At 35.5% G+C, this 24,687-nt stretch overlaps 3 protein-coding genes across 9 annotated transcripts in view; 1 reads left to right on the top strand and 2 right to left on the bottom strand.

The window, feature by feature from the left end:
• Tlr13_1 (toll-like receptor 3) overlaps positions 1–22,351 on the top strand; it is a 38,288-nt gene extending 15,937 nt beyond the window's left edge. Inside the window, exons 1-7 of one of the 6 annotated variants that reach the window (XM_029046390.2) lie at positions 754–1,460; positions 3,930–5,324; positions 8,346–8,582; positions 8,689–8,835; positions 17,539–19,202; positions 21,563–21,690; positions 21,764–22,351. In XM_029046390.2, the coding sequence (XP_028902223.2) occupies positions 4,277–5,324; positions 8,346–8,582; positions 8,689–8,835; positions 17,539–19,202; positions 21,563–21,690; positions 21,764–21,989 (3,450 nt within the window). In that variant the 5' untranslated portion in view covers positions 754–1,460; positions 3,930–4,276 and the 3' untranslated portion in view covers positions 21,990–22,351. The other 5 variants (XM_029046376.2, XM_011180159.3, XM_054230026.1 and 2 more) reach the window with 5 other exon arrangements.
• Positions 11,710–14,830, bottom strand: LOC105209631 (phospholipase A1). Of its 2 annotated transcripts, none has more exons than XM_054230036.1 (5): positions 14,438–14,569; positions 13,355–13,623; positions 13,001–13,260; positions 12,407–12,542; positions 11,710–12,329 (listed from the first exon to the last, which is right to left on the bottom strand). In XM_054230036.1, the coding sequence occupies exons 2-5, from the start codon at positions 13,587–13,589 to the stop codon at positions 11,773–11,775; spliced, it is 1,188 nt and encodes a 395-aa protein (XP_054086011.1). In that variant the 5' UTR covers positions 13,590–13,623; positions 14,438–14,569; the 3' UTR covers positions 11,710–11,772. The 2 variants fall into 2 exon arrangements, with proteins under 2 accessions (XP_054086011.1, XP_011178449.2); XM_011180147.3 differs by having other exon boundaries at positions 11,711–12,329; positions 14,562–14,830.
• Positions 22,352–22,426: 75 nt separating the features above from the next.
• Positions 22,427–24,014, bottom strand: LOC105209619 (DNA/RNA-binding protein KIN17). Its single transcript, XM_011180125.3, has 2 exons — positions 22,833–24,014; positions 22,427–22,757 (listed from the first exon to the last, which is right to left on the bottom strand). The coding sequence occupies exons 1-2, from the start codon at positions 23,868–23,870 to the stop codon at positions 22,563–22,565; spliced, it is 1,233 nt and encodes a 410-aa protein (XP_011178427.2). The 5' UTR covers positions 23,871–24,014; the 3' UTR covers positions 22,427–22,562.
• Positions 24,015–24,687: the final 673 nt, after the last annotated feature.

Consider the following 24,687-nt stretch of genomic DNA (forward strand, 5'->3'; position numbering starts at 1 on the left):
TTCCAAGCAAAAATTCCAATTAATATTGGTGTTGTTGTATAGTGGCGCCAGGCTCGGGTACCCCTGGTCCACATCCGATACATCGTCATGGAATATTGTACGTCTTATCCTTGTTCAATAGAAGACCTCAATAAATTTCAAAGGGGTTATGAAGTAAGGACGACAAACGTAATCAAAATATAAGCAATGAGAGCTTTGATTAGTTTTCTGGGATATTGCCGATTTTATATTGAGTAAGTCTGTCTCTGTTTGTCTTTGCTGGGATTAGGGTTAAGACTTTTGGGAATTCTCAACTTCTAATTCTGATCTATTTAATTATTGCAGATTCCTACAAGAGATATGAGAAGCAGAAAGTAAGTAATACATGAGCTATAGTAACTCTTGATTATTGGAACCTTTGTTCAGCGATCGCCTGATTTCCTACTGGGTTAATTTTCAAACAATTTATTTGCACATGCTACATATATATTTGAATATATTTCTAGATGTCAAAGAGAAATTAAAATATTATAAATTTTAGTCGTCTACAGATATTAAAAGACAGAAAATAACAATTTTTATATGAAGAACAAAAAAAATATATAAATAAATATATAGATAACAAAAAACCTGATTTTCGCTACTGATTTTTATTTCAAATTTTTTATAATTTAATTTTTTTTATTTTCAATATCTTGAAACACCTGTGCGCAATTTCGTTGTTGTTTCAAAAATAAAGCAAAACAAGTGCTGATAACGATATGCAGACATGCCCAGCAATAATGTAGATAACGGTAAAGAAAGCTTTGGAGCAAAGCAAATTTGATATTTTACATACACAAACCAAATCCAGAACGAAAGCATAACCATTTGGACATTTTCATTCAGGAATCATGTGGAAATTCAAAAAGTGACGAATCGATTGCACGAGTACACACGATAATAACCGAACGCTTGTTTAGGTGTTGCTTTGAGCCGCAATTGGCGTGCTTACCAAAGCAATAAAAATATATGCGCACGTCTGTAAAAAAGATTTATAGATCAGGTGGTAGAGCAGCGGCAATGTAATCAGGTTCAGCTGCTACAGCCGAAATTGGTCGTACGGACGGACATGGGTATGCACAAGAATAGTTCAACGTACAACGAAACGACTGATAGCCAAATGTAATAACAGTTGATAGTGTAGTGCCGCATACCGAGCTGATATGAAACTAGAAATACATTACAAAAACAAAATTAAAAAAAAACTAGAAAAAATAGCGGTAATAATTGCCGAAATTGATAAGCGCTTTGCGCTTTGCGCTACTGATACACCGATAAATTGGCAACAAATCAGCCAAACTACGGCCCTAGCACCTTGGCCATTGACCATTTGCAGAAATCTAACAAATTTGGTGCGGTTTTTGGTTTAGTGCTTCGACACCTTTGATTCGAGACGGACGTTTCAGCTAGAGTGTACGGGTGTGAAAAACTCTTAAACGGTATATATAAAGATTTATATATATATAAATGTTTGATTGACAACAACAAAAAACATGACAAAAATACGGTATACAATTTTTTATGAAAATAAATAAATACAAAATTTCAACGCGTGCAGGCGATTACGTTTGTTAAGAATGCCATACAGTACAAAAAAGTGTGCGGTTTTGAAGTGAAAGTATAAATACTCTTATGTGCTTTATCGATTAAGAGTTATCGTCTGTGATTAAATGTTTTAAAATATATTTTATAAATAAATAATAAAATATCATATCAATATATATTTTTTTTGCGATGTCACCTCCAAAGTTTTACTAGTTTTTGGTAAAATCATTCAAAACTGAATTATCACCATGAGTATCATATAATGAGGATTCAAAAATGTTTATAGAATCCTTGCAATTTATGAGTCCAAAACAGATAAATATTTTATAAAAACTAAAAAAAAATACATAAATAAAAAAAATAGATAAGGTACTGATTAGCAGATTTTCGAAGAACTGCGATTAGTTGAGTCAAATAATTATGTCCACAGAACACTGTTTATATGAAATGACTAATTTTAACTTCCGATTTGTGTTGTGGTATTTGTAGCATCCCTAAGAAAAAAATTAATATTCGACAACTTGACAACTTTTTTTTCATTTTTTTTTCTGAACCATCAACATCTCAAGAATATTGTGTTAAAGTTTTAGGTCATTCGGAGAAAAACTAACGAAGTTACAGCAGGATGAATAACGGTACCACTAACTTAGGTTTGCGCGCCTTCCAGCTACCTGCGCTGAGTGTACAAAACTTTGAATCGATTTTCCCAAATATATCATTTTTAAAGTCGGTGACCAGCCTACAGGAAAAACTACTGCATCGATCGTTTTGAAATTTTGAACAAATATTCTACATATATATAGCTCTCGAATGACGTCGAGGTTTTTAATTATTAACAATTTTACAATAACAAATAGGTCGATTTTTTCGTCTAAAATCGTCATTATGGCTTGAAAATAGTACCAAAAATTGAAAAATTGAAAAATTAAAAAAAACTCGATGTCAATTGAAAGATAAACTAATAAACTAAAGAAAGCATTTTGATTTTTTGGTTTCGGATGATCCAGTGATGCTGTAGGCTGGTCACCGCTCAAAAACTTCTTTTCGATGTGCCTGCAGAGATCGACGATAAATCCGTTATTCCTCGCTATTTTTCGATACAACTTTTTTTAAGTATCCTTCAAATGTTGTACTTTCATATAATAATAAGTAAAATAAACATACAGCAATAATTTTTTCTAAAAAAATTCATGAAAAAAGGTCTTTTTTCGACGAAAACTACATACGATTTTTCTTTTTTTATTGTCATTCTTTCATAATAAATTGACTGTTAATGTTTTCGATAAAAAATTGTATCTCTTTTTAAGTCCGAAATATTTAGTAGCAAGTGTTAAGTAGGCTTAAGATCGCCTTTTTTATTTGATTTCTTATAGCAGGAAGTTTTAGAATCACCAACGTCCGTGGAGACCATCTTGAAATAGCTGAATTCGAAGATTAGCGTAGGATTGAAGGTCATTCCATCTAAATATTTGTTTAATAAACAATAAAATAGATAAATTAGCTTCCTTTTTCTTACTCTCAGAACACTGTCTACGAGCTTCAAAAGCGTACTTATTAGTACTTTAGTGATTCTTTAGGCTCTTCTGTTTAAATATAATAAAGATCGACATTTCTTACTCGGAGGATGTGCGCATAAAACAATTATAGTATTTAACAAAAAAATACAGTGGAACTTCCATAACTCGAACTTCTATAACTCGAAGATCTACAGAACTCGAACTCTTGAAGAGGCAATAGAGTGAATCTTTCATACAAATTTCCTTCCATAAATCGAACTTTTGGACATGACATAATACAAAATTTAAAATTTTACTATCGAGGTAGAATTTTAAAAGAGTCCCTCTATATTGATCGGAGGCAAACAAAAAATATATTACACATATGGATTGCATAAATCATCTAACAAAGGCATGGGATATAGACGTCAAGAGCCAATAATAGCAAACTGCAACAAACAAAATTACAGAATACATGTTTTAAGCGAAGTAAATAAATAAAACTGTGTATAACTCTATATTTTCCAGCTTTTGGAAAAATGTATGTTTTAATGAAAATTCTATAACTCGAAGTCTCTCTAACTCGAAGTTTTTTTGAGGATTGTGGTGATTCGAGTTAGAGAAGTTCCACTGTATATGAAAATTAATGAATGTGAAAAATTGTTAGAAAAAATAATATATAAATAAATAAATTTAACTGTTATTTTTCGAATATCTAAATCTCAGACGTATCTGGAAATTTTAAACAAGCAAATGTAGTGTCGTTTCAAGTGAAAATGTTTCTTGAAAATAAAAAAAGTGTTAAAAAGTTAAGTGAAGAATAAAAATATATATTTTTTTAATTTTTTTTCCCTACTCCCCACACAGCACAAACAATGCCAAACAGAGTAGCTAAAGTGAGAAAATCTTATAAGACTACATATATCTTATAAAAACTCAAAAACCACGACACAAAAGTTCGTAAAACTATTGAAAGTAAAATCAGTTATCGTTCAAAAATTTATTGAAATAATAAATAATTAGTGAATCAATAAACACAACAATAGCAATAACACAAATAATTAAAAAAAATTATAAAAATAAAATTTGAGTGCGTACATTATAAGCATAACACAATCTACATAGATTCGCCATCAGCTCACCAAAATACAGAAATACAAAGCAACCGTGTTGTGGAGGGTGGCGGGTAATTGAACTTTATCAAGCGCAAAAAAATGAGTTTCGCACTAAAATTGGCGCTTGTAATACTTATAATCCACTTGAAATTACACGGCCTAAACGCGGCAACAATAATCTATCGCTATAAAACGGTTATCACTGATAACGGCGGCAGCAGCAGCAACAGTGGCAGTGGCAGTGGCAGCGACAACAACAATGACAACAACTTAAGCAAAAACAATTATATGCCATTTAATGGCAATATTAATGATGTTTATAACAACAACAACAACAACAGTAATGAGTTAATTGATGAAACAACATTATCTACAACAACAATAACAAATACAACATATGATTGGCATATAAGTGATAAGCTGCTGCCGCACGCCACAAACAGTAGCAACAATATTAGTAAAAACAACGAAAACAACAACAAAAACGCTACACTATCAGACCAACAGACAAAACAGTTATGCGATAGTGAATATGGCGAATATGGTAGCAGTAACAGGTGTGGCAGTGGGCGCAATATTCTCAACGAAGATAATAACGTGAACGACAGTTACAAGCATGAAATCAGTAACGGTAATCAGATAAGTAATATTGAGAACAACAAAATAGCTGAGGGGCTGTCATGGCAATTTGTTTCCAACGATGAGCAGCAGGAGCAACAGAGAACAACAACGAATAATACACTGCAGCCTTTAACGCCGAGGTCAAAAGATTATTACCAATACGACGTGGGAAATGAGTACAATAACGCGACAACCACAAAATCGTACGAAGATCAGCAAGTAACGGTTCCCAGTAGTGTTACAACAGATCAAGATTTCAATGCAAGCACCTCAACTGTTTTCGAAAACCAAACCACTGAGATACCCACAACTGAAACAGACTTTGATGAATCGCCAGAACCCACTTTGACACATGGTCTGTTTAGCGGTTGGGATGATATTGTGACTGCACATGATATAGACGCTTTTCTAAAACAGTATAAAACTGATTTGAATAACACTTGTATTATGGACGGCGTTAAGGATTTAATTCAATGGTGGAGCTTCACGAATGGTTCACTCAACTTGGAACCGTTTCAAAATAAAAGTGAGTAAAGAACTTATCTCGTTAGAATATTTATGTTTTAAAATTTGAAATTACATTTGAAAAACATGTTTCGAACCTACAAACGCATTCTATTAACTCAAATCTCAGAGTTAACAGAGCATTTTGTGGTGTTTAAAGTGATTGTGGTATAAAATATTTTCTTCGAAAATCTCTAAACCTCTGTTGTAAACACATATTTTTCCTTATTTCTTATACTACTCTCAGCAGTACTGTCTACACAAAACTAGAAACATTTGCAAAACATAAATGTACTCGTACACCTTACCTTTGATCAATCATTATCAGCTTGTCCGCGACCAGATTTTGATCGTTTAAAATATTGATTGATTTGCCGATATGCGAAACTTAAGTACTTTTACGAAAATACCAGTTCTTGTTTAGAAAATATTCAATCTGATAAGATTATATATGCCTCATAATACAGTGTAATCAAAATCAAAACAAAATCGCTGAAATTTTTAAAATTTAACAAAACTTCCATAAATAACTATAATACTCTGACAACGTCATAAATAATACCGTTAGATTTAAACCAGTTTTCACGGGTTTGCCGTTTCTAAAGACGATTTCATTGGCTCAGAAGTCTTTTGTCCCATATTTCTTTTGAATATTATATTTCTAATATATATGTAAGTATATCTTGTATGAAACCGCCATCATGTACTATATATTTCTGATAAGCTCCAGTCGTTTATAACCGTTTGTGTTTTGTTCGTTGATTGAGCGAAATGCAATTCATGAAGTCTTTATAAATATTCTTAATGCTACTAGAATTCGCAATCAGTTGCAATTGTAAAAAAAAATTGCAAGCGATCTCTTCTCTTCTCTTCTGCTATCTAGGAATATGTGTTCTCAGAAAACACCGGTCTTCTTCGTGGGTTCGTGATCTTGATAGTAAATAAAGTTACGCCTAATAACATAAAACTATAACTTAGACCTATGAACTTAGACCTTTAAGTCTAGAGCATACATATAATAGATATCTACAGAGCCGCTTTCATGATACCGCACCTGGATACTTAAAATAAGTCTGTTAAATACTGAAAATTTTATATTGTGGATAATTTAATTTTTTCAAGTACTTCAACTATTTGTCGAATAGTTTCACTTTCACAAATACTCAGAAAACAAAACATAATTTCAAGGCTTATCTTCCACTTTTCGGTGACGAATATGTATTGGGTAAATTAGACAGATGATTCATAAACACATTAACACACAATTTTAGTTCAAGGTTAATGCCTATGTATTTTCAAAATTAGAAGTAGAGGTTGTTTTTAGAGACATACTACACAATATATTTCAAATATATTAAAAAAGTCAATACAGTTGAACTTCCATAACTCGAAATCTTGAATTGGCAATAGAGGTAAAATTTCATACAAATTGTCTTCCGTAACTCGGAAGTCTCTCTAACTCGAAGTTTTTTTGTGGATAATGAACATTCGAATTAGGGAAGTTGCACTATATTTTATGACATTTGGTTTCTCGGAAAAGATTCAGGATTGTTCACACTCCAAAAATAGCCATTTTGCCTATTTCCATCCATTATACTTGAAATTATATACCTATAAAAGAACATGATATATAAAGAATGTAAAGTGGGGTATGATATTCGACTAATAGACTAACCGAATTAACCGGATAGCGCATTATTCGAATAATAATATTCGGTTTGCTGTATCGAATAGTGAAAGTTAATTAAATTTATATTTTTATTGAAAAAAGAGAAACTCACGAAATAAAAACAAACAACAATCAAAGGCTGCTTGGATATCAAACAATTCGCATTTATACAAACACTCGCAGCAGAACAACTATTCGAATAGTCGTAGTAAGACGTAGTAAGACGACTATTCGAATAGTCGCAATGTTATTAATCGGTTAATATTCATACGAACGGTTACAAACTGGATATTCAAATAATCGGTTTTCGGGTTATTCGAATAATTTTAGGAGCCCTAAAGTGGGGTACTAACAGAAGATCGACATGTCGTATGAGTAATATTTTTATCATTTATCCGTGCGACTTTTTATTCTCATAAGTTAGCACACAAAAAACCGAAAGTGAATCACTTAAGATACAAATACACTTTTTAAATAATTAGTTCAATTTTAGTATACTCTTAAGAGTGAAAAGACACTAGGCTTTATTTCATATTTTATATGGATAACTTACTCTGATATTCTGAAGAAAAATCTGGGTTTCCGATGTATTAGACACGACCATAAATATTATAAAAATATTTTTTTAATTTATTTAATTATTTTTATATATCCACACAATAATATATGTAACTTTACTGCCTCGTTTTGTTGAAATTCTTAACTTTTCAATTAATGAGAAGTTTACTCATGGAGATTGATATGATAATGGCTGATCTGATAGTAAAAACGTGATTTTTGGCACTTGTATTATCTTAAACCAAACGGTACTTTTTATTTTCCATGATCATGGCATGTGTATCTAAAAACACGAGCAGTATTCACAACTAACCACAGATGAAGGTAAAGGTATTCGTTCGGCAGACTCGCCCGAAGTCGTTCGTGATCGTATACAAATCTTTGATTTTGCACAAAGCGAATAAACGTGGAACACAGAATATTAGGCTTATAAGTATGATGGAACGTGTTATGATTAAATATATTTCTCTACTGTTTTGACAGAATGTACCCAAGGGGGACTTATCAGAAAACCTTTGTTTAGAATATATAAAATAGAAAAAAATATATTTAAAGAAAATAAAAGGAGGAGGAAAAATTAAAAAAAAATAAAAAAATCTGAGGAAATTTAGACAAATGAGCTTCTACTCTCCAGAAGCCGCTCAGAGTCGTCGTAGATCATGCAGTAACCATAATTTAAATTATACCCAATGATTTTCTTTAATTATCAATAAACTATTATATTTATATTCAAAAACATTTAAATTTCATTTAAATTCATGTTATTAAATCTGATTTCAATTCCTCACCTAATTATAGAAAGTGAACCTTTTGCAGTGAGCTACAGTTGTATGGACTTCTCGTATCACAATCTCACCGACGATGATAAACTCTACAAAAAAACTTTGGAAAAACAATTGCGTGTGGGGCGAAATATTATTGTCTTCTCGGCGTCGCATAATAATCTTACAAAAATACCATTTCGCACGTTATCGACAATCAACAACACACTACAGTTTCTCACATTGAAAGGCAATTCTTTTAAATCTTGCGCACAGTCGAATCAAAGCGATGGTGAGTAAGAGAAATTATATTAAAAATTGAAAAAAAAATCATACCAACAAAATGGCGACTGTCAACAGAAAAACACTTTAATTCTTTTAAATTTATTTATCTCCAGCTGAAGCACTTCAAAAACAAAATGGTACCGTAGGCGCTGTAAACGGTAGTGGAACGTACGCAAGTGCCGAAGTGTTAGCTGGAGTTCCATCGTTTACTTATCGTGATTTCGTTAAGGGAATCGAAACGAAGCTACATGATAAGGAGGGTAAGTGATTTTGTTTATTTGAAGACGTGAAATGATTAAGAATTAAGTGAGGTTATTTTGGACTGATTTTGTTATTTATTTTGAAAACTAATAGTTTTACACTTCTATGGGGTAATGTTCTCAGTGGACAGACCAAAAAACTTCTTATTTTGAGTAAAAGAGAACTAAACTGTATCACAGGGGTTATCACGTGGAGGCACTTACCTCTAAAAGGACACCTGCAGAGACTTGATAGTAGAATCGGCAGAATGCAGGGCCTGCGCGGAGGATGACGAGAGACTAGAGCATTATATTTGTGAATGCCTAGCCTTCTTGCGGTTAAGAAGGGACACCTTACATGGCGCCCAATACGCAAACCTAAAATAATTTGGGCAGCTGGGATGGAAAAAACTTAGAAGCTTCGTCAAATCGACCGAGTTGTTTAGGTGATGCTTATCAGGGTACTCTCGGGGCGCACAATGTGCCTAATGATGGCCAAAGTGCGCGCGCTTGTGGTCAGGCTCTCTTTGTTGCCCTTTTCAACCAACCAACTAACCAATAATTTTATACTTATAGTAGAGACCTACTTAAAAACTCTTGGGTTCGTAAAGGTCGTGGTTCAATATGCAAATTGATAACTATTAACACGAAATCATGAGGCTCTTAGACAAGTTTATTGAGCTGAGAGCATATCGTATTGAACTCATCATGGTCCATTTCCGCAATAGTGAGGTTTAGGTAATCAAAATCAGACTTAAATCTACTCATAACACAACATATGAATCAGCATTTGAACTTCTCTGATCCCCAAGAGAAAATTCAAATTGTCGAGTTCTACGAAGAGAGAAAGCAATATATTTTGTCCTGTGTTTGGATATAAACTTCAAACTCACCGATTCTAAAAGGTTTAGAGGTAATGCTCGAAAATTTTATGAAAAAGTGAAGCGACTTAACGAAGGTTTCAAGACCGGAGCATCCTCATGTAGAGACCAAGGTGGTAATCTGGTAACCGATGTCCAGGGCATACTGGGATTATGGAGGGAACACTCCTCCGACCTGCTGAATGGCAGTGAAAGTACAACACCAGGAGATGGCGAACCCGATTCCCCAATCGATGACGATGGAACAGATGCTCCATTACCCGACCATGAAGAAATTGGAATAGCAATCACCGCCTGAAGAACAACAAAGCAGCGGGGGCCGATAGATTACCGGCCGAGCTATTCAAATACGGCTGCGAAGAACTGATAAGGTGCATGCATCAGCTTCTTTGCAAAATATGGTCGGAAGAAAGCATACCTGACGATTGGAATCTCAGTGTGCTCTGCCCAATCCATAAAAAGGGAGATCCCACAATATGTGCCAATTACCGTGGGATAAGCCTCCTAAATATCAGATATAAGGTTCTATCAAGCGTACTGTGTGAAAGACTAAAGCCCACCGTCAACAAACTGATTGGACCTTATCAGTGTGGCTTTAGACCTGGAAAATCCACAACTGACCAGATATTCACCATGCGCCAAATCTTGGAGAAGACCCGTGAAAAGACGATCGACACCCACCATCTATTTGTCGACTTGACTTCGTGTGACTTCTTTAACTTGATGCTGGAAAATTTTATACGAGCTGCAGAGCTAAATAGAGAAGGTACAATCTTCTATATGAGTGTACAGCTGATGGCGTACGTCGATGATATTGATATCATCGGAAGCAACTACCGCGCCGTTAGTTCTGCATTTTCCCGTATGGGTAAGGAGACGAAGCGAATGGGTCTGGAGGTAAATGAGGACAAGACGAAATAGCTCCTGTCATCAAGCAAACAGTCGGCGCACTCGCGTCTTGGCTCCCACGTCACTGTTGACAGTCATAACTTTGAAGTCCTAGATAATTTCGTCTACCTGGGAACCAGCATTAACAGCAATAACAATGTCAGCCTGGAAATCCAACGCAGAATCACTCTTGCCAACAGGTGCTACTTTGGACTGAGTAGGCAATTGAAAAGTAAAGTCCTCTCTCGGTGAACCAAAATCAGAATCCCGTCCTGCTTTATGGTGCAGAAGCTTAGACGATGTCAACATCAGATGAGACGACACTAAGAGTTTTCGAGAGGAAAATTTTGCGCAGGATTTATGGTCTTAAGAACATTGGCAACGGCGAATACCGCAGACGATGGAACGATGAGCTGTATGAGTTATACGACGACATTGACATAGTTCAGCGAATAAAAAGACAACGGCTACGCTGGCTAGGTCATGTTATCGGAATGAACGAAAACACTCCAGCTCTGAAAATGTTCGATGCAGTACACGCCGGAGGAAGCCGAGGAAGGGGAAGGCCTCCGCTCCGTTAGAGGGACCAGGTGGAGAGCGACCTGGTTACACTTGGAATCTCGAACTGGCGCCGAACTGCGAAGGAAAGAGAGGAGTGGCGCGCTCTCATCGATTCGGCTATAACCGGCTAAACGGTTCAACGCCAATCACATACATACAAACTAGAGTTCTCGAAGTAAAATATCAAAATTTCGAAAATTGAAGTGCAAAAATTTGAAAACAGAGATATATAATTCAATACGTAAGATACTCCCTTATATTCACATAAATATAAATACAGCAAAATCAAGTGAATAGCAAAAACATACTTGCTTATTTCCATATGCTCAAAGGCTGTATATTAAGCGCGAACACCTGATTAAATAATGATACGCAATAATTTATATATTAATTTGCAGTGGGTGTCTCGTTGTGTATTTATGTCAAGGTCAAGGTTTAATGTCTGGATTTAATTTGATCAGCAAATATAATTTTTTAAAACAGTACTATTATTTAATTTTTTTTCACTTTTTTTTTAATTCCTAACATTATGCGGCCCCTTACATTAAAAAAAATATTATTTTATTTCATTAAATATCTATCATACATTTCACTACTAACAACTACAATACATAACAAGTTATTAAACCTACTTTCCCTGCTGCACTTTCTCACACTTATTACACTTGGCCTTCTCCCAACGTGCTCTATGCGGTTTCGCAAATTTACCGTAAGGTGATTTGCGTTTCACTTGCACATAATAAATACCACGTTGTTGTTTATCCACCGCATAACCCATGGGTGTGGTGATGGTGGGTGTGCAATTTAGTTTCTTTAAATCTTTCCAATTCGCACACTTCAAACCAATGAAATTCTCTGCATTTCCCGGATAAACACTCTCGGCAAAATACTCCACGGAACGTATATGCGCACAGGATGCAGTCAAACAGCCCGGTGGCAGCGAATTAGCGCCACCGGGATAGAAATCAATATCACCGAGTGGCTTCTTCTTCGCCAATATCCCGATATTTGTGTGTATGATATCGACGAATTCGGCATCGCCCGTTTTTAGACTATTGAGTGTATCGTTTTTGAAAAAACATGGCTTAGCCGGATCCAAACCGGTGATGCGTGGTATTTTGAGACCAGTCAATTTGGTGAAAGTACGACCTGCATTGCCCATAATGTGGGCGCCAAGACTGTGTCCTAATTTTGTGGGAATTTAGAGAGTAAAATAGTTATCATTATGTATAACAACAGCTTCTTTTAAATCTTTAACTCACCTACTAAGTGTATATTTTTTAACGGTACTACTTTTATCAAATGTGTAAGCCCCTTAGCTATATGCTCGCCAATTTCCTCGGTATTCAATGCGGCCCATTTATACAAGGTGTCCACATAGTATGCGGCATCAACAATCTGAAATTATTCCAATATAAAAAAATAGCTTTATTAAATCAGAGACTGGAAATTAAGATGGGTTCGATTAAGTGGGTTCCTCTTCAGGATCATTGTTTAATCTAATTCGATCTTAGGGAATCCAGTAAAATCAATATAGCATTATTGAAAGAGGCCAAGGCACTTCGCTAGTTTTCGAAATTGGACTTTCAGATGATCCAATGGTCGTCGACAAATCTAACAAATTATAAGATCTATGGTCACAACTTGTCCAAAGCTCAGATGGTAAATTTCTCATATAGTAGATTTCCTTTACTCGAGCTCCTCCATGTTTTTATATTTGAAACCGGGAGGCATTCAAAAATACTCTACAAAAGCTCTTAATAATCAGTAAGCTTATGTCAAATGAAGTTCCATCTAGCTAAATCTACCAACGTCGAGGGTCTAGTCGTCCGATACTATTAATTTCGTTCACTCACAATGAAATTCACATCCTTTCGACAAAGAAAAGCCTTCGAAAGCAACGCTAACGTGGAAGAATCATTCACTGTATTAGTCCAACCTGTAGCCAGAATGACAACTTTCCGCAGCTTATTAAAGCTCATGTGATGCCAAAGTTGTTCCGCTTTCATGAGTGGTACGCTATAATTTTTGCAGCTGGTGATATATTGGAAATGCATATTTTCGATATCCGGTGTAAATTTGGCTGGCACATGATGCATGAAGAGAGTGTTGGAGCCTGTCGAAAATGTTAGAGGTTGTTGTTTTAAGAGCGTTCTTCAAAATTGTTATTTTTTTTTCAAAATTATAAAGTTTTCATAACGCTTACATACATAGCTTATCGATTAGTGTGGAGGCAAGTTGCAGTGGATATGCGGCGATAATGTTCTTCTTCACCACAAGTAGATCGGAAATTTTATCCGAAAATGTTGACCAACTGAAAGCGCGTGCATTTGCCGAGGCATTTTCAGCGAGAGGCTCACTGGATTGGGTTGGAGGGATAGTGGTTTGCGTCTGATATGTGTTCGAAAGTATTAGGCAGAAAACTAATATTATTGCGTGGCACATTTTCTTAAATATTTTTGGTCTATTGTTGGCTCAACTGAAATGGGTTTAAACAAAAAACATAATTATAAAAAATATATTTTTTCAACTTTGCTTCCGCCGTTTTCCAATAGATGTCTCTAGGGTCAAGCACTGGTCGATTAAATCGATTAAATCGTTTTATATCGATCTTGGACATTTGTGTCAACATTAACCCAACAAAATATTTGTAGAGATCTGTTTGCATCCCAAACTTATGTGCGGCTCATCCAATACTTTCGGATACGTATGGTGAGGCTGTCCTAAGTGAAAAAACATGTCGCGAATGGTTTCAACGTTTAAAGAATGGTGATTATGAAGTCGAAGACCGGCATGGTGGTGGAAGGGAGAAGATTTTCGAAGATGCTGAATTGGAAGCATTACTCGACTGAAACCATCACAGGAGATCGATACCGTACGCAATTGATGCGAGAGATCTTACCCCACCCGCCGTATTCCCCAGACGTTGCTCCAGCTGACTACCACTTGTTGCGATCGATGGCACACGGTCTAGCTAACGAGCACTTCAGTTCTTATAAAGAAGTCATTGAAAAATGGATTGATACTTGGATCGACTCGAAAGATGAGGAGTTCTTTCGTCACGAAATACGCATGCTGCCAGAAAGATGGTCAAAAGTAGTAGCTAGCGACGGCCAATATTTTGAATAACATTTTTGTAACCGTTTTTATACAATAAAGCCTTAAACGGCGGAAGCAAAGTTGTAGACCTAATAATATAATTTTAATTTATTCTTTAGATTATTTATTTATATTTTGAAGAGATTTTTCATGTATTATATTTTATTTTTATTTATTTATATATTTTTTTTCACCTTTATTTCTACTACTATTTAATATTTTAAATTATTAATTTTTGTTTTTATTTTAAAATTTATTTATTTTTTTTTATTTATGTATATATTTTTTATATATATAAATATATTTTAAATTACAGACTTTTTTTGCATATTTTTTTACACTTCCTCAACTCAACTACTTCCTCTCACTATCCAGTGTCAACTGATATTTTTCTCGAGCATATTATTAATTCAGACATTTTATCGAAAATTAATAAAAAACAAATAAGTGCTTTTGAACCTTGAAAATTTGTATAAATTCACACACCTCAAAATGAGGGAACTCCTACTTTAGAACTCACTTATATCAAGCAGTTTGTTAATATATATCAACACATATGTTTCTGGGTACATAAGGGCGAGTTTGATTATACAATGTTGACGTAAAATTTTTTTATTTTAGCACTATAAAATTTTCCAACCACATACATGTTTTTTTACAAACATTTATTTTCGGAGATTTCAAAAATAATATTGAAGGGCCTTAAGAAAGTACCAGCCATGATCGAATTTCTTTAGTACTAATATTTTTTACTTGAGATAAGAAGGGTTTATAAGTAATATAAAAACTCTCGATTGTGCAAAATCTTCAACGAAACCTATTGGATAGATACAAGAAATAAATTTAATATAATATTTATTGATATAAATTAATAATCACTGATCTTAAGTTTGTTTTTCAAACAATCTGTGGATATTATGTTACTTAGCGATTAAATTTGATAATATCTCAAAAAACAAACAAAATATATATATTTAGGTAAAAATATCAACCCATTTACTTATACTCATGTACTCATTCACGAAGTCCTATGACTCACTTCGTTTTCGATAGTACAACACAACAGTTAATTCCCGATTGATTGATGTGAATTTAATCATCGGGTATTAACATCGCTAAAATATATTATTTATAGAACAGCAAGTGGCACATGGCGTAAAATTGGTAAACACTTATGTTTACAATGTACTCGTGATACAAATTAACCCAATCTTCGGTATTGTTTTTAATGGACCCCGTATCAATTTTATGTACACTCTGATTTTAAGTGCAAACTTCTCTTTTTGTATGAGTACAGTACAGTCCGATTCGATCAAAAGAACGGCTACTAAATAATGCTTACGGTTGTTGGTTAATAAAGATTGCTTTAGGAGAAGAGTAATTTTCGGGCGAACCTAGACGCTATATGTATGATGAGATAAGAACGACTTTTTTTTTAAATCGAAAACACAATAGATCGGTCCTTATTCGGGTATAAATTCGAGATCATTCCTGATCCACTACCGTCGAAATGGGCTACAACCAGGGATATAGATGATAGTCTAGACCAGTGGCGGATCCAGAAAAATTTATTGGGGGGGTTTTACGAAAAGTTTTATTACTCAATGTATTTTTAAGGGAGGGGTCTGGGTTTTCACTTTCGAAAAATCGATTTTTTTTGTTTTATCTTATTGTTTAACATTTCAAGAATATTTCCCAAAATTTTAATCCGATCTAAGCAATATTCATGAAGTTATTGTTTAATTAGTCTCGGGGCCTTTAACGCTCTAACTCTAACAGCTACGGCTTTAAACGCGTTTTTCTCAAAACTACTTTTTTGAAGTCCGTGTTCACTGCCATTTGAAAACTACTCAACCGATTAATTTCAAACTTGGTACACATTTTCTTCACATAAAATACATCCCCCCTACGTTTAGTAAATTTTTTTTAACATTAAGGGTGTTTCCCACCCTGAAAATGGCGGAAATTTTAGTTGAAAATAACGGTTCACACTTTAGATGGCCGCCAAAAAATTTTAAATAAAAAAAATAATAATCAGAGAACGTTGGGGGGAAGATTTGTTTAAAATTTAACTAAATTTTTATGGTTTTTCATTTTCGGATAATTTCCGGCCGAGTTACAGTGAACACCGCAAATTGTTTTTTTTTTCAAGACGTCCTAGGGGAAGCTCTGTCACGGGCTAATGGTTTAATATTTTTGCATGAAAAATTTACAGAACATAGTCAAAACTATGCTCAATAATGTATTGAAGGTTTGAATAAAATTGCTTAATCGATATTTGAGATAAAAAATCACAAAAAAAGTGTTTTTTTGCGCTGAAACCTAGACCCCTCCCTTAATATAGCAGTTCCCTCGCGAAAATTCAGTTATTATAGGACACTTTTTTTTTTGTATATTTTTCCCCAAAGTACGAATTTGACGCTAAAAAAGCTCGAGAAATATTTTCTTTTTATGAAAGGGTGATCAACTGTTCAAAACAAAACTTTCTTGCGGAGGTGTAAATGTGGAAACAGCGAACTTCAGGCAAGCATTTTCGGAATGCTCTCGAAGCTTTAGAAGCAGTGAACAAAACGTCTTTTGGGAATATTTTCAAGATTTTACGCATATTGGCGTTATTGCCTGTTTCAATAGCATCACCGGAAAGAAGTTTTTCAAGTTTAAAGATAATTAAACTCTATTTAAGAAATACGACAGGTCACAAGATAGGCTTAATGGTCTAGCATCAATGAATATTCATAGGGATATTGATCTGTCAGTTGATGAAATACTAGAAGAATTCTTTCAAAAACCAAGGAAAATATAACATGGAATGTGAGATCCCGTGTAATCCTCAATTAATCACTGAGCTTCAGCGATACTGCTTGTGCAAATGTAGAGAAAGTTCGAATTATATGAATAACAACAAAAATCTTGTAACTTCTTATAATTGCTTATAATTTGATGTGATTTTTTTGATCAATAACCTCATTCCAAATCCATATCAACAAACATATATTTTTCTCTGAGTTTGGGGGGTGTTTTAACACCAAAAAACGTCCGCTCCCCCGTGGATCCGCCACTGGTCTGGACTTACGAATCTCTCCATATAAGCTATATTATACAAATACTTGTATCCACATACAAATTTCGTAGGTTACTGTGATAGGAGCCGATTTCTTGACTAATTTAGATAACATTACGCTCTTTATCAAATCTTTATTTTCAAACATTTAATTCAATTCTTTAAAGTAGTTATAATTTACAAAAACACTTACCCAGATCTTTATTCTTGTATTGTAATTCTATTGACCCACAGATAATGCCATCGCTTGGGCGTCCTTCCCGAAGATGCCACAGCTACTAGAGTTGGACATAAGCAACTGTAATATCGAACACATCGAACGTGATGTATTTCGTAACATCACCGGCATACGTAAACTTTTTTTGTCGCGCAACAAAATGATCACCATACCAAAAACCGCCTTCCATTACCTGTCCAAACTGGAATATCTCGATCTGTCCTTCACCAATTTGTTAGAATGTGACTACAAGCTGCCACATCCGACACTTGATGCTATCTGGAATTTAATCTATGGGGTTAACATACAGTCAGGCACTTTCAGAAGACTCAAGAAACTCAAGTTTCTCGACATGTCACACACGAAGCTGACACGCAACAGCGCCATGGCGTTCACACAGCTTGGACACAGTCTGGAATTTATGAGCTTGTGTTACACATCCTTTCCACTGATTGGCAATTCGTTATTCAAGAATACCCGCATGATTGGGCTCGATCTCTCGGGTAATCCTTATGCGGCATTCGTTGATGATGCATTCGAAAGTGTTGCGGAGACTTTGGAATACTTATTCTTCGAGCATTCCAATCTAAAAGAACTGAATTGGTTGAAAAATCTCAAGAATTTGCGTGTACTTGGTTTGGCCGGCAATAACATCAACTTATTAAATGGCGACTATTTCGGCTCATTGCAGAATTTGGAAGGTCTGGATTTGAGTTACAATACCATCGGCAATTGGTATCGGCAAGCATTCGCTAACAACACGAACTTGCGTGTTTTAAATCTACGCAACAACAACATAAATATTATCAACTACGAAATGTTGAAGGATTTCAAGTCTCTCGAGTTTCTCGGTTTAGGCGAGAATAATTTCGTTTGCGATTGCTTATTACGCGATTTGGTCGATGTCGCCGCGCTCAACAACAAAAAAGCCGAGTGCGAAAGCAATGTCTTCGACGATATTTCTAATATAATAGTGGAGAACGCCGATAATATGGCGATTCAGGGGCGTAATGCAACGGAAATTAAAAATTTACTATCGGCAATGCTAGAGAAACCGCCGGCGGAGAGCTTAAAACAAAATTACAAAAATCTATATAAATCCTATGTGCGTGGCTTGCCGCCACGCTTGCGTAAAGTCGCGCCAAAAGCTTACGCCGGCATGCGTTTAACCTTCCAAGCAACGGATGAATGTACCGCCTTGAACTCGGCTATATACAGTGATTTTTGGAATGAGTCAACGCCGCGTTTCCGTCTGATCGACTATGAGGACGATCACTATTGGTGCTTCAATGGCACACAACGCATGCAATTCGTGCAATTGAGTTGCCAGGCGGCGTCATTTGATGGCATGCTTGAGGACAGCATACATGAGTTAACGATTATTGTCGTCGCAGCGGTTTGTACATTTATGGGCGTAACATTGGTCGCCGTGTTGTTGTATCTGAAGCGTTGGCATATTTACTATTACTATTCATCGCTGAAGTCGGCCGCTTTGCTGTCCATGGCCACGAAGGATCAAGTGAAAAAGTTCAATGAGTTGGCCGAAAGTGATCCGCAAATGGTCTATGACATCTTCATTAGTTACTGTCAGAGTGATCGTGATTGGGTGCTGGAGGAATTGCTGCCGAATGTGGAAGAAGCTGGCAACATATCGATATGTCTGCACGAACGTGATTTTCAGGTGAGTGCGAAGAAAGGTGGTGAGTTTAATGTGTGTGCTGGAGGAGGTTGAAATTTGTATCAATATATGCGGTATAAAATTGAGGTAAAAATCCAAATTTATGAGGACTAGAAGCAGTTATGTACCGATCTATATTTATTTTTAACATCCCCTGTCGGTATATGATCCGTACAATTTCACTATCATGGAAGGACTGGTGACTTTTTTCAAGTTTAGAAGCCCTTTATCTACGTAGTTAATATAGATCCTATCTTGCGAACCCCATAAAACTTCTGGTCGATTTGATAGTCTTCAGAGGAAGTTCGCCGATTAAAGCACACGGCTTTTGTCCAGAGTGAGCAAACATAGGAATCATGGCGCCGACAGCTTTATTATGTCCGATATTGTCATCGAAGTGACAGGGGTTAACTAGGCATGCAGGACACATATTGGGACGAGGTTCAGTCTGGATAGGTAGTAATTCAATCTACTAAAATATCCAGAACGAAGTTTCGCAAGGGAACTCGAGCTCGGTGTCTGCAATTGGTGGTGATTTGACTCCAAGTAGACCATTCCGGGGAGGAGGTCAATGAAGGTGTTAATAACTCCTCTGTGAATGACGTTCAGTGCTTATCGGAAGTCAGTCGTGTCCAAAGTCCGTCGGTGTAGTTCTGTCGGTGTAGTCGTTGTCGTATATCAGGAAGATACTCATGATGACTCTGGGAAGCGGCTCAGCTTCTTTCTTTTCACTTTCGAACACATGTCATCGTCCATTCAATGTCCGACGTCATTATTGGATAATCACCAGCCTAAGAGGTGACTAATAACCACGCTAGTGGTTGGGGCAGTTTTGAGATGTTAATTAGAAACAAGTAAGGAAAGGCTAAGTTCGGGTGCAACCAAACATTTTATACACTCGCAATTTATTAATATATTTTTATTAAGATAACATTAGGTATATGAGAGCTAGGGGAAGTTATGACCCTCAAGTATTCTCTGAATTAAATTAAGATACCTGAGAGATTTACCGAAATTTTCGGTTAAAAATTACCATGGGACACTAAATTCCTCATATTCGATATTCGGGGCTTTGAAAAGATATTGTCCGATTTCGACATTATTTTCACAAGTGATGCCACAGATCAGTATTTGTGTAAGCTTTTATTTCGCTATCTTCATTGGTTCCTTATGCATATATTATAAAGTGAAGGATTCAGATGGTATTCAAAATTGAGTTACATGGGAAGTTGTCGTGGTTGTAAACCGATTTTATCCATTTTTCACACGTGTCATCAGGGTGTTAAGAAAATATTATATACCGAATTTCATTCGAATCGATCGAGTAGTTCCTGAGATATGGTTTTTGACCCATAAGTGGGCGATGCCACGCCCATTTTCCATTTTGTAAAAAAATCTGAGTGCAGCATCCTTCTGCAATTTCTTCTATAAAATTTAGTATTTCTGACGTTTTTCGTTAGTGAGATAACCCACTTTTAGTAATTTTAAATCTAACCTTTGTATGGGAGGTGGGCGTGGTTATTATCCGATTTCAACTAATTTCATGGTGTGTGGTGTGGTACGTAAGAGAATCGACTGCAGAAAGTTTGGCTTATATAGCTTTATTGGTTTGCGAGATATATACAAATAACCGATTTGGGGGCGGGGCCACGCCCACTTCCCCGAAAAAATTACATCCAAATATGCCCCTTCCTAGTGCGATCCTTTGTTCCAAATTTTATAACTTTATTTATGGCTTAGCTATGACACTTTACGTGTTTTCGGTTTTCACCATTTTGTGGGCGTGGCAGTGGTCCGATTTTGCCCATCGAAAGCAACCCTCTCACGGTTCCAAGGAAAATGTGCCCCAAGTTTCATCAAGATATCTAAATTTTTACTCAAGTTATCCGTTGCACGGACAGACAGACATTCGGATTTTGACTCGTCTCGTAACCCTGATCATTTTCATATATATAACCCTATATGTAACTCGTTTAGTTTTATGACTTACAAACAACCGTTATGTGAACAAAACTTTAATACTCTCTTAGCAACTTTTGTTGCGAGAGTATAAAAAGGAACCCTGTATAACCGCTGGCTTAGTTCCTGAAATTGATGACCGCTCAGATAACTCATGGTCCACCTCTTCAGACCTGGAAAAAGCGAAGATTGTTCGATGTCTTCTAGTAGCGTTGTGTGATTGACTGTGTCAAAAGTTTTTGACAAGTCCAACGCTCCTAGAATCATTCTCTGGCAGGGAGGTTTTTGATTTAGGATATGAGCTATTCAGACTCAAATGTTTTCACGCGGTAGCACATACATATAAAAAATTATAATACTAAAGAATCTTAAAAAAATTTTAATAATTTTATTTCCCCTTTCAGATCGGTGTCGCCATACTTGAGAACATTATATCTTGCATGGATCGATCGCGTGCCCTCATGTTAATTGTATCCTCAAACTTTCTACTGAGTCATTGGTGTCAATTTGAAATGCATTTGGCGCAACATCGGTAAGTTTTGAACTAAAAATAAATTTGAATATCTTCTATACAAAATCTCTATTTACTTCATTTACATTTACAGCATTTTCGAGGTGAGCAAGGAGCATCTAATTATCGTATTTCTCGAAGATATACCACGCAGTAAACGCCCGAAAACACTACAATATCTCATGGAAGTCAAAACATATATCAAATGGCCAGGCGCAAAGGGACGTGAAGTTAAACCGGAAGAACGTAAACATTTTTGGAAACGTTTTCGCCGTTCATTAGAGCATATTGGTATTGCACCCACCGAATCGCATGCCTAATACAGCCGAATAACATCCTTAACATAATTTAACAACAACAATATACGTGAATTACAACCTGAAATATGAAACGTGGGTGGAAAACGGCAAATTTAATAAAGAGATTATCAAAGCAAAAGTTTTAGCACAAGTACCTGATAGCGATTATTTTTAGATATAATATGGTATAGTACTCAGTACTTTTTTTTGATACTCATTATGGTTAAATTGTAGTTAATATGTAAGACAATATTAGTAAATTATAAGAAAATGAAGAAAAAATTGATGATGGAGAAATTAAAGTCTTTGATTTATTGTACATTTCATTTACTTTGCAACAAACGCTTCAATATGGACACGGGACGACTTTACAAATATTATAAATATATTATATATATTAAATTATTATATCGGAGATAAATTAAAAAATAATAATATTTTAAATGCTTACAGGAAACTTTTCAATTTGTAAGTTTTTTTTTATTGTTATAAATGTATAAAATATTTCAAATCGCTATTTTGTGAGTTGGAAAGTTGCTCACTTAGCTTACTTCACTTAATTTTTTAATTAAACATCATTGTTATTATTAACACTTAATATATTTTTGATATATCTTCATATTGTACTTTATCCACAATTCGTCCTTTGAGTGGCCCGCGTGATATCTCTATGCTAACACAGTAATTACGCTCATCTAAACGTTTTAATATAGCTTCACAGCCGCGATATGCACCATTTACAACCAATATCGGTTTGTCTAGCGCGGGTATAACGGTTTCCAAATGTGCCTAAAAAAAAAAATAAACAATTTATTATTAATTTATAATTTCAAATACTATAAACTTGAAAAATTTCCAACATACCTGATCAACTTTCAGCTTATCACCCGTATCTAAGAATTTGATTTTCGCACGATATTTGTCAATGACTTCTTGTACCACAGCTTTTTGTTTATAGAATTTTTCACCCATCGCCTTGTTAACGAATTTGACCACAATACCGTTGTGTAACCAATAATCCTTGCGATTGGCGCGTTCCTTCTTCGCTTCCTCCTCTTTAATTAGTTCATCTAATGCCGATTTACTGCCCTCTTTGCTACTATCTTTCCGCTTGTCCAACTTAGGTATTTTAGGTTTTTTGAACACTTTCTCTTCCACTTCATCTGATTCCTCGCCTTCTGAATCATTATCATTACGATTTTCAATTTTCGGTCGTTTTAGTACTAATGCGGATGGTCCTAATTTTGTATCTGGATTAAATTTCTTCTCCAATTTCATATCCAATTTCAGCGGTTGCTCTTCTTCTCGCCGCAGTTCGGTGTATTTTTCTGTTTCATCCTCTTGTGCGCCATCTTTACTTTTCGTCTTTTCGATTTGTTTTTCAATAAATTCCATCATACGTTCCTCATCATCCTTCTCCATTTTCTCTTTCTTTTCCGCCTTTGCTTGCCGCTCCATTGCTTCGGGACTGCGATCAATGTAGGTCACATACCAACCCTTCTCGGTTTCATCTGCTATCACTTGTCCAGAACGTCCTAACCATTTAACATAATCTGACAGCGTCAACCAACGTGTTGCGTTCATATGTATATGATCTTTAACGGAAATGTACTCCTGATACACTTTATTTGCATTGACGCGCTTCGTGCCGAAACGTCGTCGCAACAGCTCCATGTAGCCGTCAGAAAATTCCTTCGAGAAGCTGAATAAGAATTTTCCCGGTGAATCGGCGAACAGCAACAATTGCCGTTGATGTGATTCACTCATTGTGTGGCATTTGAAACCATTTTCATCACGACACTGTTTCTCACACATTTGGCAGTACCAGCGGAGCTTCTGCAGACCCTTCGCCTTCATTTTGTTGGCAAGGTACTTTGGCGTACCAACTTCAGCGCGGCCCATGTTGTTGAATTTTTATGATTTCTTTTGTGGAAATAAATTTACACAGTTTACAAGTTAAACGTTTAAATAATGCAAAACCAATTTGTATATCAACAACTTCACTACGGATATATATAAACACAAATCAGTTGTGTCAAAACGCACAGCTGTTTCTATTTACACAGAGTTGCTTACGTGCTTATCATACTTCAAACAGTTTGAGTGTAACTGTGTGACAGTTTGAAAGTTACTGCATGGACAAGTCAGGAAATCGAAATAATTTTCGTTGATTTCGAAATTCGGGATTTAAGCACTTTTGAAAATAATTAACCTCCATATAATAATAATATATACATACATAGAGCTTAATTAATAGGAGTGTCCTAGGCACTCCAACGAGATACCTGTGTTCCTTCAAATCCTTTAGCATTAACATTTTACTTTTGTCAAAAGTGACCTTGACAGCACCTGATAGTTTGATCAACCTACATAGTTAGAATTTAGCATATTGGAGCAATGAAATTAAATTCTCGTATACCCCGATTAATTGTTTTACGACAGTGATTTACAACAGCAACACTATGACAAGAACTCTACGATTATTGTACGCTATAGAAAGTTTTCCTTCGCCACTCATTAGAAGACCTTGACAACACCTGGCTTTATACCAAGCTATACATTCAGACTTCTATAAGAGTGTACAGCTGCTGGCGTACGCCGACGATATTGATATCATCGGAAACAACCGCGCCGTGAGTTCTGCTTTTTCCCGTCTGGATAACGAAAACGAAGTGAATGGGTCTGGAGGTGACTGAGGACAAGACGAAATATCTCCAGT

Source organism: Zeugodacus cucurbitae, chromosome 4 (assembly GCF_028554725.1).
Source record: "Zeugodacus cucurbitae isolate PBARC_wt_2022May chromosome 4, idZeuCucr1.2, whole genome shotgun sequence".
Taxonomy (NCBI): Eukaryota; Metazoa; Arthropoda; class Insecta; order Diptera; family Tephritidae; genus Zeugodacus; species Zeugodacus cucurbitae.

What these genes read in the sequence shown, in the direction of transcription:
- LOC105209619 (XM_011180125.3), bottom strand. Translation starts at nt 23,870, where the DNA reads ATGGGCCGCGCTGAAGTTGGTACGCCAAAGTACCTTGCCAACAAAATG. An exon ending in ATAAGCTGAAAGTTGATCAG is followed by an intron (nt 22,758 to 22,832) that starts GTATGTTGGAAA and finishes TTTTTTTTTTAG; the next exon opens with GCACATTTGGAAACCGTTAT.
- LOC105209631 (XM_054230036.1), bottom strand. Translation starts at nt 13,589, where the DNA reads ATGTGCCACGCAATAATATTAGTTTTCTGCCTAATACTTTCGAACACA. An exon ending in CACACTAATCGATAAGCTAT is followed by an intron (nt 13,261 to 13,354) that starts GTATGTAAGCGT and finishes CATTTTCGACAG; the next exon opens with GCTCCAACACTCTCTTCATG. An exon ending in AAAAAATATACACTTAGTAG is followed by an intron (nt 12,330 to 12,406) that starts GTGAGTTAAAGA and finishes CCACAAAATTAG; the next exon opens with GACACAGTCTTGGCGCCCAC.